The sequence below is a fragment of the Prionailurus bengalensis genome, chromosome A3 (assembly GCF_016509475.1).
Source record: "Prionailurus bengalensis isolate Pbe53 chromosome A3, Fcat_Pben_1.1_paternal_pri, whole genome shotgun sequence".
Taxonomy (NCBI): domain Eukaryota; kingdom Metazoa; phylum Chordata; class Mammalia; order Carnivora; family Felidae; genus Prionailurus; species Prionailurus bengalensis.
The window spans coordinates 15,161,623-15,177,335 of NC_057354.1; the positions used below are offsets into that span (position 1 = coordinate 15,161,623).

General features: G+C 53.0%; 2 protein-coding genes across 3 annotated transcripts; one reads left to right on the top strand and one right to left on the bottom strand.

Annotated features, from left to right (window-relative positions):
• Positions 1-3,708: 3,708 nt before the first annotated feature.
• Positions 3,709-6,427, top strand: TNNC2 (troponin C2, fast skeletal type). The gene is made up of 6 exons (XM_043553841.1): positions 3,709-3,838; positions 5,276-5,327; positions 5,463-5,606; positions 5,699-5,813; positions 5,951-6,087; positions 6,253-6,427. Exons 1-6 carry the CDS (start codon positions 3,836-3,838, stop codon positions 6,282-6,284), a joined length of 483 nt encoding a protein of 160 aa, XP_043409776.1. The 5' UTR covers positions 3,709-3,835; the 3' UTR covers positions 6,285-6,427.
• Positions 6,428-11,121: 4,694 nt separating this feature from the next.
• Positions 11,122-15,059, bottom strand: UBE2C (ubiquitin conjugating enzyme E2 C). 2 transcript variants are annotated; one of them, XM_043553846.1, is made up of 6 exons: positions 14,909-15,059; positions 14,333-14,360; positions 13,471-13,557; positions 12,007-12,211; positions 11,832-11,891; positions 11,122-11,367 (listed from the first exon to the last, which is right to left on the bottom strand). In XM_043553846.1, exons 1-6 carry the CDS (start codon positions 15,007-15,009, stop codon positions 11,309-11,311), a joined length of 540 nt encoding a protein of 179 aa, XP_043409781.1. In that variant the 5' UTR covers positions 15,010-15,059; the 3' UTR covers positions 11,122-11,308. The 2 variants fall into 2 exon arrangements, with proteins under 2 accessions (XP_043409781.1, XP_043409782.1); XM_043553847.1 differs by lacking the exon at positions 14,909-15,059 and adding an exon at positions 14,709-14,838.
• Positions 15,060-15,713: the final 654 nt, after the last annotated feature.

Sequence of the window (15,713 nt, forward strand, 5' to 3'; positions counted from 1 at the left end):
TTTGAAAGGGCACTGACTGGTTCAGTGCCTGGCACAGAGCAGAGGCTGACAGATTGATCAGTTACATAGTGATTATTGTTTCCATAGTGCTCTCAGGTTCTTACAACTTCATAATTTCATTTGAGCCTCACACATAGGAAGTAGCAAAGGGGGAAGTGAGATCCAGAAAGGCAGAGTTACTTGCCCAGAGTCACACAGCTTGCCAGAGGTTTCTGAGTGTGGGGCCTTGCAGCCTAGGTCTCCTGAGTTCCTAATTCTGGTTTTGTTTTGTTTTTTTTCCCCACACACGGGAGGCGTGGTACTCAGCAGCTCTTCTAAAGGGCTGGCTGTGTTTCATCTTTTACCAGGAGGTCAGCAGGAGGAAGAATTTATTGTCACTTCTTGTCAAAAGCCCAAACTATCAGTCCCTAGCGGGGCAGATATTGTTGGTTATACAATTAAACAAATAAAATCTCTCTGACAATCGTTCCTACCCTTTTTGAATGGCACAGGAGAGAGGTGGAGGGAAATCGCTTTGAATGGAAAACAGACTCCCTGCCCCCCTGTGTGCAGAAAAGGCAGGGCTTTCATTTGAGGCTCCACTGTGTCCTACATCCTGTTCTAGGCACTTTATATGGGGTCACATGTCACACTCAACCTCTTGGGGGAGGGGCTGTTATTGGACAATAATGGTCCATTTTCAGGATGAAGAGGCAAATTGACTTCCCCCAAATCCAGAGCTAGGAAATAGGGGAGCTGGGATTTAGGGCCAAGTCTGTGTAATTTCAAGGCTCTAACTACTCTTCATTCAGCTTAGCAGTAGGGTGTTGGGGCAAAAAAGGCCCCCTTCATTCATTGATTGATTCAACACTCACTTATTCACCAAACACCAAACAAGAATATTAAGTTGTATTTTGGCATGTTTCACAAGTCTGGGTACAAGGCAGGTGTTCAAAAAAAAACCATGGGTTGTCAGAAATCTGGTTTGGCACTTCTATTTTACAGATGGGAGGTCTGAAGGTCAGTGAGGGGAAGGGACCTACCTTGGGTCATACAAACAGGACCAGAACTAGATCTCCTGATGTCTTGTATCCTCCACTATCCTTGGATTCTGTGTAATATCTCCCTACAGCCTCCCTGAGAGATGGTCATTGAATTCCTGATTGCATACATTCAGTAACAGGAAGCTCATTATCTCCTGAGGCTTCCCGTTCCTGTTATTATTCAACCACGACAGTTAGGAAGTTCCTTCTCATAACCAGATGTCACCCAGTTCAGTTAGTCTTATAAAGAACAAGATATTTATTGAGCACTTGCTAAGTGCCACGTGCTGAGGTGCTGGGGAATGCAGTGATGAACAGGTAAGTGTCTCTGGTTCACGGAACTCAGAACAGGTCATGTCATGTGGCATGCTCAGGGATATGATTGAAGAAACTACCAGAAAACCACCCTGGACTGCTTTGGCCCGGGTAGAGGAGGAGGGATCCTGAAGGAAGTGATGTTATTTTTGATTTGTATTTTTTTTTGCAACTAATCTCTACACCGAACATGGGGCTCGAACTCAATATCCCAAGATCAAGAGTCGCATGCTCCACCGACTGAGCCAGCCAAACACCACAAGGAAATGATGTTAAAGCTGAGAAAGACGGGGATGTCTGGGTGGCTCAGTTGGTTAAGTGTCCGACTTCGGCTTAGGTCATGGTTTCATGGTTTGTGAGCTCGAGCCCCGCATCAGGTTCTCTGTCAGCACAGATCCTCTATCCGCTCCCCCTCTGCCCCTCCTCTGCTTGTTCTCTCTCTCTCTGTCTCTCAAAATAAATAAATAAACTTAAAAAAATTTAAGAAAGATGACAGGGAAGTAGGCAGGTGTAGAGAAAGAAGACAGAATTACTGGCAAGAAAAAAACCCAGCATGTACAAAGACCTGAAGGCTACAAAAGGTGGTGTTTGGAGCCGCATTTTAGTCTGACCAGAGCAGCAGGCAAGATGTGGAGGAAAGGGGATTGGGATTGGAAGGGTCAAGGGGAATAGATAAATTCGGACCTTCTGTATTTCCCTGAATAAATGAAAGAACAAATCAGGGAACAAATGATTGCTGAGGGTTCCACACGCTGTTCCAAAGGAATCCTGCAGTTCCAGGGCTCACATCCAAATTGGAATCCCCTGGTGTCGCTGCCCCTTGGCCCTCTGCCTGGACAGGGGAGGCCTTCTGTAGCCTGGCCTAGCTCCACTGAGCTTTTCTTGGGAATGTCTATAAATAGAGGAAGATGGGCTGGGCTGCCACTGTCTGTCTGCCTTCCTTGGAATCCAGCCTCCTTTCACTGGCCCCAGGCTCTGTGCTTAGTTGTCTTAGTGCTCTTTCTGTTGACTTAGCCACTGTCCACAGCATCACCTACCCCTCCAACATCCACCCTAGGCTCTGTGGATTCTCGGGGTGGACCCCCTCTGGACTGGGCTCGCTCTGCACATCCCTTCGCTCTCCGGACGGCCAGCTGAGCTGCTCCAGACTTTCTCACCGAGATCTAGGAACGGGCCAGCTGCCCCTTTACCCACGTAGAGAACCTGCCCCTAGTCCTCTAGTCTCCCTCTCCCTCAAAAAAGTGACTCCCAAACATCTTTTCCCTGGAGAAGGTGTATTTGAGAGATGGATCTGCTTTATTTCTTTTCTTTTTTCTTTTTTTTTAATTTTTAGGTTTATTTATTTTGAGAGAGAGAAACAGAGCACGTGAGTGAGGGAGGGGCAGAGAGAGAGGCAGAGAGAGAGAATCTCAGGCAGGCTCCTTGCTGAAAGCACAGAGCCCGATGTGGGGCTCGAACTCACAAACTCTGAGATCATGACCTGAGCTGAAGTCAAGAGCCCCATACTTAACCAACTGAGTCATCCAGGAGCCCCTTGGGAACTGCTTTCAAAGTTTATTTTTCCTCCAACTGCATACCCATTTCCCGGACCCCTCCATAGATTTCTTATTTGGATAGGACTTCCCTTGAGGATTAATAAGAATCACCCAACATGACTATAGACCTTTACGATTTACAAAGGTCCCCCGGGAAAAGGGAATAATAATAGCTTCTACCTCAGAGGATGAGCACCAGATGAGATCACGTGGTTAAAATGCTTAGTACAGAGTGTGGCACGTCGTAGAGGTTCACAAACCGTGGCTGTCACTTCCTCCTCGCCCCCTCCCCTGCCTTCTACCATGGTTCAAAGACAGGACATTCCACTTGCCAAGCATCAACCCTCTGGAGCTGGCACAAGCTAGGTGACTTGTACCTGGGCCCCCGTTTACCGTGGTCTCTCTGTGAGGGAGGTTATGACCGTCCCCATCTCCGTCTCACAGAGAAGGAAACTGAAGCTCAGAGTGGCATCGTCACCTGCCTAAGAGTGCATAGCTTGCAGAGACAGGATTTGGATCTTGGATTTTAGACTCCAAGTTTTGTTCTCTTCCCAGTCTACCTTGCTGCCTCACTTGTCTGTCTTCTGATTGTCCTTACCCATCTTGGAGCAAACATGATTCTTGAGCAGGGGCTTGCTAAGGCGGTGAGCGGGGCGGGTTCTCCTCCCAAGAATCTAGGACATCAAGGCCTGCCACCTGCTCAGAGGCTTAAATTTCTCTGCAAGGGCCCTTGGCTAAATTAGGTAATGGGCTAGGACTCTGGGATGGGGCGGGGGTTGGGGGGGGAGGCACTCACTGACCCCAGGATCTGATTGGCTGGGGCAGCCAGTCCTGGGGAGCAGGGAGGTGGGAGGGGAGGGAGCCCCTACAAATCCTAGGGGCTGGAGCAGGCCAGGGCAACTTTGGGTGGTGGAGTGTCTGAGGCGGTGACCTACAGCAGAGGAGGCCCTGTGACTAGCAACCATGGTAAGGACAAGAAAGGACTTCAGCCCTTTGCTTGCTGGAGCACCTCTGGACCTCTTCCAGGCCAGATCTGGGTGCTCTGTAGTCCAGTAATTGGATGTTTGAAGATGGACCGTGAAGGTTCCTGGAGCCTGGGTGTCTAGAAGGAAGCCTGGGGAAGAAGCCCTTGGACTTCTCTAGAAAGGGGAGGGCTGGGATGTTCCGGGTATTGCCAACTCCCTGCAGACCTGAGGCTTTGGCAGTGTTGGTCATGGAAGCGTGAGGGGGTCCTAGCTTGTCTCTCTCATGGTAGAGGTGGGGACTCCGAGGGCCAGAGTGAGTCACCCAGTGAGCCAGTGGCAGGGGTGGGCTAGAAGCCTTGCCAAACCTTCCTACTGCCAGTGAGAGAAGACTCTTCTGGAAGAGGGGAGGTTTGCAGGGTCTCAAGTCCAAGAGCTTCAAGGGTGAGGAGAAGGGGCAGAAGAGGACAGACCCCAGCCTCTCAGAGAGGGGTTCTAATCTGGGGCTGTTATGTCTGCTGAGGTCCCCCACCCCACTTCACTTCAAGGGGTAACTAGACCCTGGAGGACAGCTGCTGTGGCCCACACCAGACTAAAAATAGCTGACTCTCCTGCATGGACAAGGAGGAGGGAGGAGGGGAGGGGGGGGCAAGGAGGAAGGCATCAGCCAGCCCGCCAAAGAACACCTTGGCCACCTCAGCCCCTCCTCCTCACCAGCCTCAGTCCAAAGCCCCATAGCCAGTTGGCTTGGCTTGCATGTGGCCAGATCCCCTGTCTCGAAATCTTACTTTCACCTCCACAAGGCCCCCATTATATTCGGCCCAGCATGAGTGGTATTTACTCCTATGACTGAATGGTAAGAAGGAAGCTTAAAATCTCCATCTCAGCAAGTTCTTGGAGGGGGGGGATGCTGTGTCTGAATCTTCTTGGTTTCAGTGCCTAGTCTTTGGCCTGATGGGCACTTAGTAGGTGCTCAGCGACTTTGCGTTGCATTATTGTTTATTTGAGAACATACGTTTATTGAGCACCTATTACAGTGCCAGGCTCTGTCAGGAGCTAGGGAAAAGTGGGAAATCATGCTGGAATAGTGCTGGCACTTTACAAAACCCTTTCACACCCCCAATGCTATCTCATCTCTGAGAAGCTGCTGAGAAGAGATAAAGTTACAATAAGTGACTTGCCCAAGGTTAGTGGGTTAGGGATTCCTGACTTGGCATCTGACTGGCAAGTTTGAAGACCTTGGGCGTGATCCGTTTTCTCCCTAGTCCTTCATAACTGGGGCCAGGTGCTGTGAGAACATGGAGAAGGTGTTGCTAGTTTGGCATTGTTCTTCTGGAAGACCAAAGGGCACTGACAGAAGGGGGTTGAAGAGAATGGGGTTGAGACAGGAATGAGCTCGGGGGTCTGCCCCTTCTTCTCTCTGACTCTGCGTCTTCTGCAGACGGACCAGCAGGCAGAGGCCCGGTCCTACCTCAGCGAGGAGATGATCGCTGGTGAGTGCAGGTGGGCGGGCGGGCTGCTGGGGGGATGTGTGCTGGGCAACGGTGTTTGAACAGGGTGGGAGACAAGATGTGAGGCTGACAGTCCAGGCAGCCCCACTTCGGTCTTCTGCCTCCTTCCTCCGGCAGAGTTCAAGGCCGCCTTCGACATGTTTGACGCTGACGGTGGCGGGGACATCAGCGTCAAGGAGTTGGGCACGGTGATGAGGATGCTGGGCCAGACACCCACCAAAGAGGAGCTGGATGCCATCATCGAGGAGGTGGACGAGGACGGTGAGCTGGTGGCCCTCCAAGGCAGGACTGGGACGGTGGCGGGAGAGGTGGGCATCCAGGGCTCAGGCTCACTCACCACCTGCTCCCCACAGGCAGCGGCACCATCGACTTCGAGGAGTTCTTGGTTATGATGGTGCGCCAGATGAAAGAGGATGCGAAGGGGAAGAGCGAGGAGGAGCTGGCCGAGTGTTTCCGCATCTTCGACAGGTGCACTGGGGGCCTGGGAGCCGAGAAGGCGCTGGGCTGGGCGAGTCTGGCCGGCAGGGCCCTTACATTCTCGGCGTGGGGTGGCGGTGAGGGAGGGGAGCCTGCCCTGAGCCCTACGCTGTCCCTTCGCTTCAAAGGAACGCAGACGGCTACATCGATGCGGAAGAGCTGGCTGAGATTTTCAGGGCCTCCGGGGAGCACGTGACGGACGAGGAGATCGAATCCCTGATGAAAGACGGTGACAAGAACAACGACGGCCGCATTGACTTCGACGGTGAGGGCCGCGACAGCTTGGTGGCGGTGGGCGGGGGGCCGGAGGGCGCGCCACGCGGGAACGTCCGGGGCGTGGCACCCACATGAACGTCCTTGGCCTCGTGGGCAGGGTGGGGAGCTCTCGGCGGTTTTGTGCAAGATTTCCTCCCCCTCTCCTTCCCCGCAGAGTTCCTGAAGATGATGGAAGGCGTGCAGTAAGAAGTCGGCTTCTCCTCTGCCCCGACCGCGCGTCCCTCGGGCCAGGGCGGTGCCACCCCGCCCCATCCCACTCTCCGCCCCGGGAGGGAGGCGCGGCCCCTGCTGGCTCTGTGTCCAGAAAGAATAAAAACAGACGCTGAGAAGCACGTAGCCTGAGTGAGGGGAGGAGCAGGGGAGTGGGTGTCATGGCCCGCCGGGCTGGGCCGTGGTCCAGGGCGCCACCCGAGCGCACTTGGGATCCGAGGAGGGGCGACCCGAGTTGCCTGACGCGCCGACGCGCTGGTCAGGTTCCCGGCCGGCTCCCGGTAGCTGGCGCTGGGCGTGGGCAGCTCGGCCGACGGGCTGCGGTGGCGCCTGGCGCTGGAGGAGGGTGGCCGGGGGCTTGGGGTTGTCGGGGTGAGTGAGGGTGCCTGGGATGGGGGTAGGGTGAGGTCGCCGCAGGCGACCGAGGCCCCTTTCCTTCCCTACCGTCCCTCCTTTCTGGAGCCTTTTTGGGTCTTCGGTGCAGACTGCCGGGGTGGGGAGGGAAAGGGGAGTATCCGTCCGTTCCAGGCAGCATTCGTTCCTGCTCGACTTTTTCTACTTCGTCTGTTCTGACGTCTTCGTCTCCACCCTGGACCCCTGCCTCCAGCCCCGGCCAATGCGCTCAACACACGGCCGTCAGCACGATGGAGCCAAAAGAAATCTGACCTTGCTCCTCCCCCGTTGAAAGACCTTCAAGGCTCCCCATTGCTTCTAGAATCCAGTCCAAATTCCTTTCCCCTCCTTCCCTCCCCTCTGGGCTCCAGTCACGCTGGGCGATTTGTCACTCCTGCCCTGGACAGTGGGGGTGCACTTTCGAGCCTTCTGGCTTTTGCTCCTGCCTTCTCCCTCCTTGGAATGCCCTTCCTCCTCTAAAAAGCCTGGCAAGTTTCTCAGCCCAGCTCAGATACCACGTCAAAGATACCAGGACCCAGCTCAGACACCACCTTCTCCCTTGATCCCTTCTCCCACTGGCTGTGCTCTGGCTTCTGTAACTCTTTGTGCGCGACTCAATCACAGCAGGCAGCAGGTCAAAGCTAATGCCGTGCAGTGGTGCCTTAGCTTTAGAGGCAGGGTGCCTCTGAATGAGTTCGAACCCTCACTGCCATGACAGACCACTCTGTAATTCAGTTTCCTACTCTGTAAAATGGGGATAATGAGAATTCTCACAACCTTGCAGGGTTGTGAGAACAAGTTAGTTTGTTAGTGCAGAGCGCTTAGAACAGAGTGTGACTATGTTAGTATATATTAGTAATGTTAGTATATATTAGTAATGTTAGTAATTATTAGTAATTAGTAATGTTAGTAATTATTAGTAATTACTACTATCAGTTAGTAATGTTAGTATATATATTAGTAATAGTACTAATGCTATTATTATTTTTAAATGTTTATTTTAACAAATAAGTACATTCGAGAGCCCAACGTGGGGCTCGAACTCTCGAACGGTGAGATCCTGACCTGAGCCGGAGTCAGACGCTTAACCCGACCGAGCCACCCAGGAGCCCCACTAATGCCGTTATTAATATCACTACTACCACGTTGAAACCCTGACTTGTGCGGTTATTCATCGCTACAGTCCTCCCTTTCCAGTTCCTTCGTGTTCTTGGCTCCCCTTTCTGAGGCATTCATGTTTCCCAGTTTCTATTTCCAGCCGGGGTCAGCACTCATCACCAGGACCGCTTGCTGTGTGCTGTGCCTTGCGGGCCTGTCTGATTGATGCACACAACCCTAGAGGCAGGCAGAGGCTGTTCTCTCCGTTTTACAGCGGAGGAAGGTGGTGACGTACCCGGGCACACACACGTGGAAACAGGAGCAAGGCTCTTAACTGTGGCACCACCTACCTGTGGACTGTTCTCCCTAGCTGCCCTTAGAACTTCACACCCGTCCTGCTCTAATCTCATAAATTCCCCATCTCAGAGATGGCACCCTGGAGTTCTGGAGCCGCCTTCCCACCCGCAGTTTGCTCTGGCCTGCTGCTTTCCTTCTGTCTCCTTACTCTTTTATCCGTCCTCTCCGAGCCCGCTCAGTGTTGTGACTCAGAACAGTAGTTAACCTCCTGGCCGTTCCCTCCCCTCAAGGCTGCCGGAAGCAGCTTTCTGACACCAAATCCTACTCCAAAGGCTTTATTAGGTGCCTCAAGGTAAAGCCCCTGTATTTTATTATTTTTACTTTTTTAAAGTTTATTTATTTTGAGAGAGAGAGAGAGTGAGAGAGAGGACTGAGAGCAGGAGGGGCAGAGAGAGAGAATCCCAAGCAGGCTCCATGCTATCAGCAGAGTCTGGCGTGGGGCTCGAACTCATGAACCATAAGATAATGACCTGAGCTTGAAACCAAGAGTCAGTCGCTTAACTGACTGAGCTGCCCAGGTGCCCCAGAACCTTCTCTGTAAAGGCCTTTAATTTAAAGGCCTTACAAGCCCTTTGCGACCTGACGTCCATGCCACTATGCCACTATTCCATACTGCTGAACTTCTTGCTATCCAAGCAGTGTGCTCCCTTCCTTATCCCTCCCTCATGGCCCAGTCCATTCTCCAGAAAGCCCTCCTTGACTCTCCTGGTCTTTGTTAGGTGCCCCACCTCTGAGCTTTCATAGTACCCAACATCTAAGGAGGGCTTACCACATGCCAGGCACTACTCTAAGGTCTGTCTATCCTATGAGGTAGCTACTAATATTTCCATTTTACAGAGTGGTTTAGTCTAAATGTATGCAAGTAACAGGGAGGGGTGTGGGGATTCTAACAATTGTTCTGCCTGTGAGGTCTGAGCTCTTAACCACCACTCTTATGGCATTTATTCTACCCCCACTGACCTGCCTGTCTGCCCCCTGAACTTCAGCCTCTGAGGACAGGACTGTGTTTTTTCCCCTGCTTGATCCCCAGCCCCAAGCATAGGGCTTGTATGGGGCGAATGGGAACAATACCTTCTCCGTCTTGTTGCAAGTGCCAGAAACCGAAATCAAATGGACTTAAACTAAAAAGGGATTTGCTGGCTCACGAAACTGGGATGCTAAGGCGTCAGCTGGAGGCCAGTCTCAATGTCATCTCCATCTCCCAGCTACTGGTCTCTGCTTGGCTTTCTCCCATCTGCCCAGACTCCCTCCTCTTTTAAGCAACCCTATTAGTAAAATCATTTTACTTTCTCCCAGGGATTAATTCTAAGGAACACTCTGATTGGTTCTGAGCTATAGTCCACCCCTGTGACTGACACAAGGCAGGCCATGTGGCCATCTGGGTGGCCCAACAATTGGATCAAGGACCACGTGGAGAAGCCTCCTAATGCAGACAAAAAAATATACCCGCCTTGGCCAGCCTTTAGTAAGAACAATCTTAGTGCCACTTTCTGAGCTGTCTTCTTAGACATCCTCTAGTCACGTATTTTCAAAGTTGAGAGAGCCTCGGAATCCCGGAGAGCTTGTTGGGGCCAAGAATTTGCATTTCTAACAAGTTCCAGGTGGAAGGGCCATGCCTTGAGAACACCGCTCATCTTCAATTTCGGGAGGAATGCAGATCCTCAGGCCCCACACAGACCCACTGAATCAGCATTTGCATTGGAGGTAGAGCCCAGGCAGACTTCTCTGCACATCCGATTGGGCAGCACTGCCGGGAGAGCTATCCACCCAGTGTCATCCAAATCCCATCCCAGATCCACAGGCCACTTCTCACCTGCCTGCTCCGTGGGGGCACAGAGCAGGGAAGGAGCCTGGGCTGGCAGGAATAAGAGAAAAGTGAGAACCTTCCTGATGCCTCCCCCTCCCCCCCCCCCCCCCCCCCCCCAGGCCTGCACAGTCAGCTGCTGGCAGAGCTGGGTGAGGCCAAGACCCAGGCGGTGTTGGAGGGCATCTTGCTGCTGTGTTGGTCCACGGTGGAGATTTTCCTGCAGTACCTGGGCTGGGGCCATCACCCTACTCCACCCTTCCCCCTGCCCAGACCCCAACTGGTCAGCACAGGAGTTTCCTCTCAGGGCCCCAAAGGCTGGGGCCTGTGGCAAGCCAGTGGAGAGGGCCTAGGGGCTGGGGGCCTGGGCCAGTGGGTGCAGGAGTGGGAGGAATCGCTGGTGAGGAGTGGGTGAATGTGAGTGGGGGCATGGGGGGCCTGGGGCAAGGGGGGAGTCGGGAGCTGTCCTGAGGTCTCTGCCCAGGAAGAGGCATTCCTGGGCTGTCTCCCAGACCCCAAGCCTGCTTAGGGTGAGCTGAGTGCTTTCTTTTTCCTTTTTCAGGACCAGAACATCCCGCCATAAAGTAGGTGGCTGGTCCTCACCTCCCAACCCCCTCCTGTGCGCACGTGTGTGCACGTACACGCTTTCTTTTTTTAACATTTATTTTTGAGACAGCATGAACGGGGGAGGGTCAGAGAGAGGGGGACACAGAATCTGAAACAGGCTCTAGGCTTTCAGCTGTCAGCACAGAGCCCGACGCGGGGCTCAAACTCACGGACCACGAGATCGTGACCTGAGCCGAAGTCAGACGCTTAACCGACTGAGCCACCCAGGCGCCCCCGTACACGCTTTCTGATTCAGCCTCACCTGTAACTCAGCTGGGCAGCTCCAGTATCCACTGACATCCCTGGTTCATGTCACAACTCTACAGAGGCATTTTGTGAGACCCATCTTATAGGTGAGGAATCAGATGCAGTCATGAAATGACTAAGCTCATAGAGGAATGAGTCCTCGTCACCCCTGCGCAGCCACACAGCCTCTCAGCTGCTTCTAGTCCCTGGAGAGGAGCAGGGCAAGGGTCTGGACCCTACTCCACCCGCGCTGAACACTCCCAACCCTGAGGAAATTACAAGGCAACTTGTACAAAAAAACCCCAAAAAAACCCAACCAATGTATTTATTTAATATATTCATCACAAGGGCTCAACCAGACACTTAATTTAAAAAACAGAAACAAAACAAAAATAACACCACAGTTTAAGATACAGAGTCCTAGGCAGAAATGAAGGAAAGGACAGACCATCTAAGGAGAAAATAAAAAGACAACACAAGGAAAGAGGCTAGACAGTCAGGGTTCTTGGCTGGAGACCTGCTTTGAGTAGGTTTCTTGCAGATACTTCTTGAATGCTGGAAGAGAACAGGCAGGTATCAGGGAGTGGTGGGGACGGGGATTAAGATGCACATGAGGGCAAGCAAGGATACAAAATCTGGGGAGCTGGAGAGGATTTCTTAGTACAACAGAGTCCCTTTTGCTGCCTACCCAGTCAGGTCTTGGGGAGGGGTTCTGCTTCCAGTGAGGCTGGGGAGGTGACTGGGGGGCCTCAGTGAGCAAATCGTTTGCACAAAGCTTTGCCTTCTACTTAAAAAGCCCCTCAACCTACATTAACATGGAAAGAGTTTCCTGATTTTTATAGCAAACAGGCAAATCAGAAAACACCAAGGCAGAGGCAGAAGTGGATTCCCTAGGTTGACATCCACTCCCAACCCAGTCCTCAGGACACAATCCCAAGTCACCAAGATCCTTCTGTGTGAGGGAGCCTTTGAAGGCTGGGGAGGGATCACCTGGTGCCGGGAAAGGACAGAGGACCCACCTGTGGGGTTTTTCCAGAGCTCAGCAGCATGTGTGTTCAAAGGGCTATCGATGTTAGGTTCTGTGGACGGACAGAAAGAGAATGATCAGTAGGGGTAGAAGAGGCTGGCCTGGGGGAATCCCGGGAGGCCTGACAGGTTCCCGGGTTCAGGGGACGGGCTGGTCTCAGAAGTCACCTCCTAGCAGGCTCTGGATGGACAGCAGGATGGTCCTGACATCATACAAGGCAGACCACTTGTCCTTCAGGATGTCCAAGCAGATGTTACCCTGGGTGTCCACGTTGGGGTGGTAGCAGGGCGTGAGGAACTTGACCGTGGGTGCATTGTAAGGGTAGCCACTGGGGAACTCCAGGGAGAGTTTATACCTCAGGTCCTCGTATACCTGGCATCGGAGAAAGAGGTGGGGAGTATACCTCCCACCCTGAGCCTCACAGCCCGACCCAAGCCCCAGAAAGGGGCTTGCTAGGACCTTTGAGTTTATCTGGGACTTGACAAAAGACAAAGTGTTGCAATGGCTCTGGTTCTTTCTCGCATATCTGGCAGGGACATCAGTGATCCTTGTCCTACAGATAAGGGGCATAAACTGGCATCCTGAGGGTTACCACAGCTGTGCTTTACTCAGTTATAACATTAGATACTAACATGTAAAAACCAGGATGTTTTAGACATATATCCAGATTTTTTTATTTTTTAAAAGATTTTATTTTGGGGCGCCTGGGTGGCGCAGTCGGTTAAGCGTCCGACTACAGCCAGGTCACGATCTCGCAGTCCGTGAGTTTGAGCCCCGCGTCAGGCTCTGGGCTGATGGCTCGGAGCCTGGAGCCTGTTTCCGATTCTGTGTCTCCCTCTCTCTCTGCCCCTCGCCCGTTCATGCTCTGTCTCTCTCTGTCCCAAAAATAAATAAAAAAACGTGGAAAAAAAATTAAAAAAAAAAAAAAAAAAAAAAGATTTTATTTTTACGTAATCGCTATACCCAACATGGGTATAGACACAACCCCAAGATCGAGAGTCACACGTTACACTGACTGAGCCAGCCAGGCACTCGTGGATTTCTGACTAATCGTAAACCAGATGTGGAGCAGGGCGCCTGGGTGGCTCAGTCGGTTAAGCGTCTGACTTTGGCTCAGGTCATGAACTTGTGGTTTGTGAGTTTGAGCCCTGCACTGGGCTCTGTGCTGACAGCTCAGGGCCTGGAGCCTGCTTCGGATTCGGTGTCTCCCTCTCTCTCTGCCCCTAACCCATTCGCATTCTGTCTCAGTCTCTCTCAAAAGTAAATAAACATTAAAAAACATTAAAAATAAAATACCCCAAAACCCACCAACCAAAACCCAGACGTGCAGCAATGGCAAGCTGCCATCTTGGGACTTACTTGAGCCCTTTCATCAGCCAAAGTCCTCGTGTACCCTCCATTCTCCTTTTTGTCTGGCCCCCTGTAGGCACTTAAGATGGGAAGCCCTGCTTTAAACCCAACCTCTTACTGTACAGAGGGAGAGACGAGGCCATAGGCTCAGAGCACAAGAACACAACAGGGGAACGTCCTGCCAGGCTGAAGACGTGAAGCTGACCTGCACTTGGACTTCTCCTCCTACCTCTCCCCAGACCCAGCCAAGTCACACTCACCGACCTCAACCCTACACTTACTGTGCCAGCTGCTCCATGGATGGTCCCCACCCATTTGAAAAGGTTGTCGGATTCAGGGAAGGCAGAAATTCCTTTGTCACCAGACATCTGGGGGAAGAAACAACACCTGCTGGGCTGCAGACTACACTTTCAGGGGTCAGTGGGTGAACTCCTTCCTCTGAAGCGCATCACATTTTGATCCAAAATAAAGCAACCAGACCAAATTGACAGGCTTTTCTGGGGAAGTGATTCAGTTCTTGGGGGCTGAACCTTCCCCTTTGGGGGAGGGGTACTGGGTATGTTAAGGAGAGAGGGGTTATGCAGAGAAGCAGAAGGGAGCTCTGTACCTCCAATCTTGTTGGATGCTGGGAATTCAACTGAGCATGCCAGTGAGTGCTGGTTACACACAAAGCCTCCAGATCATTCACAGACTAGGTAGATCTACATAGGGGCACTGAAGGATTTCAGTTGATATTCAGGGTTAATGCAGACAAGGTCATCTGGGAAGAAGCATTTCAAAGTATGAAAGGATTAAGAATATTAAGGGTGGTGAGCAGGGTATGGGTAAATCTCCAGGCAAGGAAGTAGGACCAGGCAGGATAGAGGGAAAGCCTTGTATGGTTTCAGGGAACTGTATTTTAGAGAGAACTTCATGGTGGGGGTGAGGGTGAGGGTGGGATGGGGAGTAGACACTGCTGGAAGGAAAGGTGTAGGTGGGGTATATTAACTTCTTCCCAGAAGGGCGCAAACTGGACTCGTGTTTTAATCCCCTGCACTATGTCTAGCAAAGAACCTGATGTACGAAAGTCGCTGATTAGCGGAGGTGAGTAGGAGGTGGAGGGTGGAAGAACTGGTTGGGGGGTCTGGGCACGTAGTCACTCACCATAAGGGTCATCAGCTCCTGCTGTAGCCTGCAAAATGAGTGCTGGGAGTCATCTGGGAGTCTGGAGGAGCCAGGGCTCCAGGCGGTGCTTCTCCCCCCACCCCAATCTCTCTGGAGGAGCTGTCATGGAGGCTTCCCCTACCCCGAGGTCAGACTTCAGCGGGGGCACACTCATTTCCGCTTCCATAGGAGGGTCCCAGTGAGTCCTCACCCTTCCTAATTCCAGGCTCCCGCAGGGCGGTCTGGCTTGTTCTTCACTCCCTCAGCTTCTCTGACGTCTCTCCCCGTGCCGGGTCCCAATTTCCACCCACTTCCGTCCCCACTCTCCCCCCGCCAAATCACCGAAGGTCCCAGTCACACTTTCATCTTGGCTTACCCGCGGAGGATCCTGGCAGCCTGCCTCCCCCTTCCGTCCTCCTTCGGGAGGCCCTCCCAGGGCGGCCCGAGCTCCCGGCGTGCCCTCCTGTCCCCGTATCTGCCCGCTCAAGGAGGAGGTGGGGGCCCGGAAGTCCGAGGTCTCGACCCCAAGGCCCAGGGCTTGCTGGGCACGGCCAGTGTTACCTCCATACCGCTCACCTCTTGCCCACGGGGCCCCGGGCAGCGCCCCCGCTGGGCTCGGCTCCTTTGCGGGCGGCGGCGACGCTGGCGGCGGCTGGGTCGCGGTTCTGGGAAGCCATCCGGGCGGCGCGGGCAGGGAGACAGGAACTCGGAGAGCACAACTGCAACTGCAGGGCTGGGGGCCCGCCCGCCCGCGTTTGAATTGTAACCCTCCGGCTGGACCGGCCAATCAGCGGCTCGCTTGGGTTTGATCCAGCCAATGAGAAGCGCCAGAGCACTCTGTAACTGCGCAACTGCTAGACCCACCCTCCAGCGTACCACTATTGGGCGGCAGGAACAGACTTCTGATCGACGATTGGTAGAAGAAGCCGCCATTAACTAACGGATCTGCAGCGGATTGGTGGCCTTTGGAAAACGCCGACCATTAAAGGGCCAAGAAAAAGTCCACGTGGGATGATGAACCCTTCCAGGACAAACGCCGGGATGCGGCGGGGAACGGCCGGTGCGCTCAGCCAGGATCCCTACGCCCAGGGGAAGGGAGCGTCCGGGTCTCGTCGACATTGGTACTTCTTCCCTCAACCCGGAAACCCCTGCTCCTCCATCTATTATAATGTCCCGGGCACTTCTGTAGGGACCTCTGAAAACTCATGCGAGGGGAACGATGGCCAGAACAGGAGACTTAGAAACGGGCTCATAACGCTGCCTCTCCAACCGTCCTCTGGGACCTCAAACACAACATTTCGTATCTTAACCTGTAAAACGGGGGGGTAATGAAAGCCTCTCATTTTCTGGTCTGTCATCAACCCCTATGATGCCAGCCATC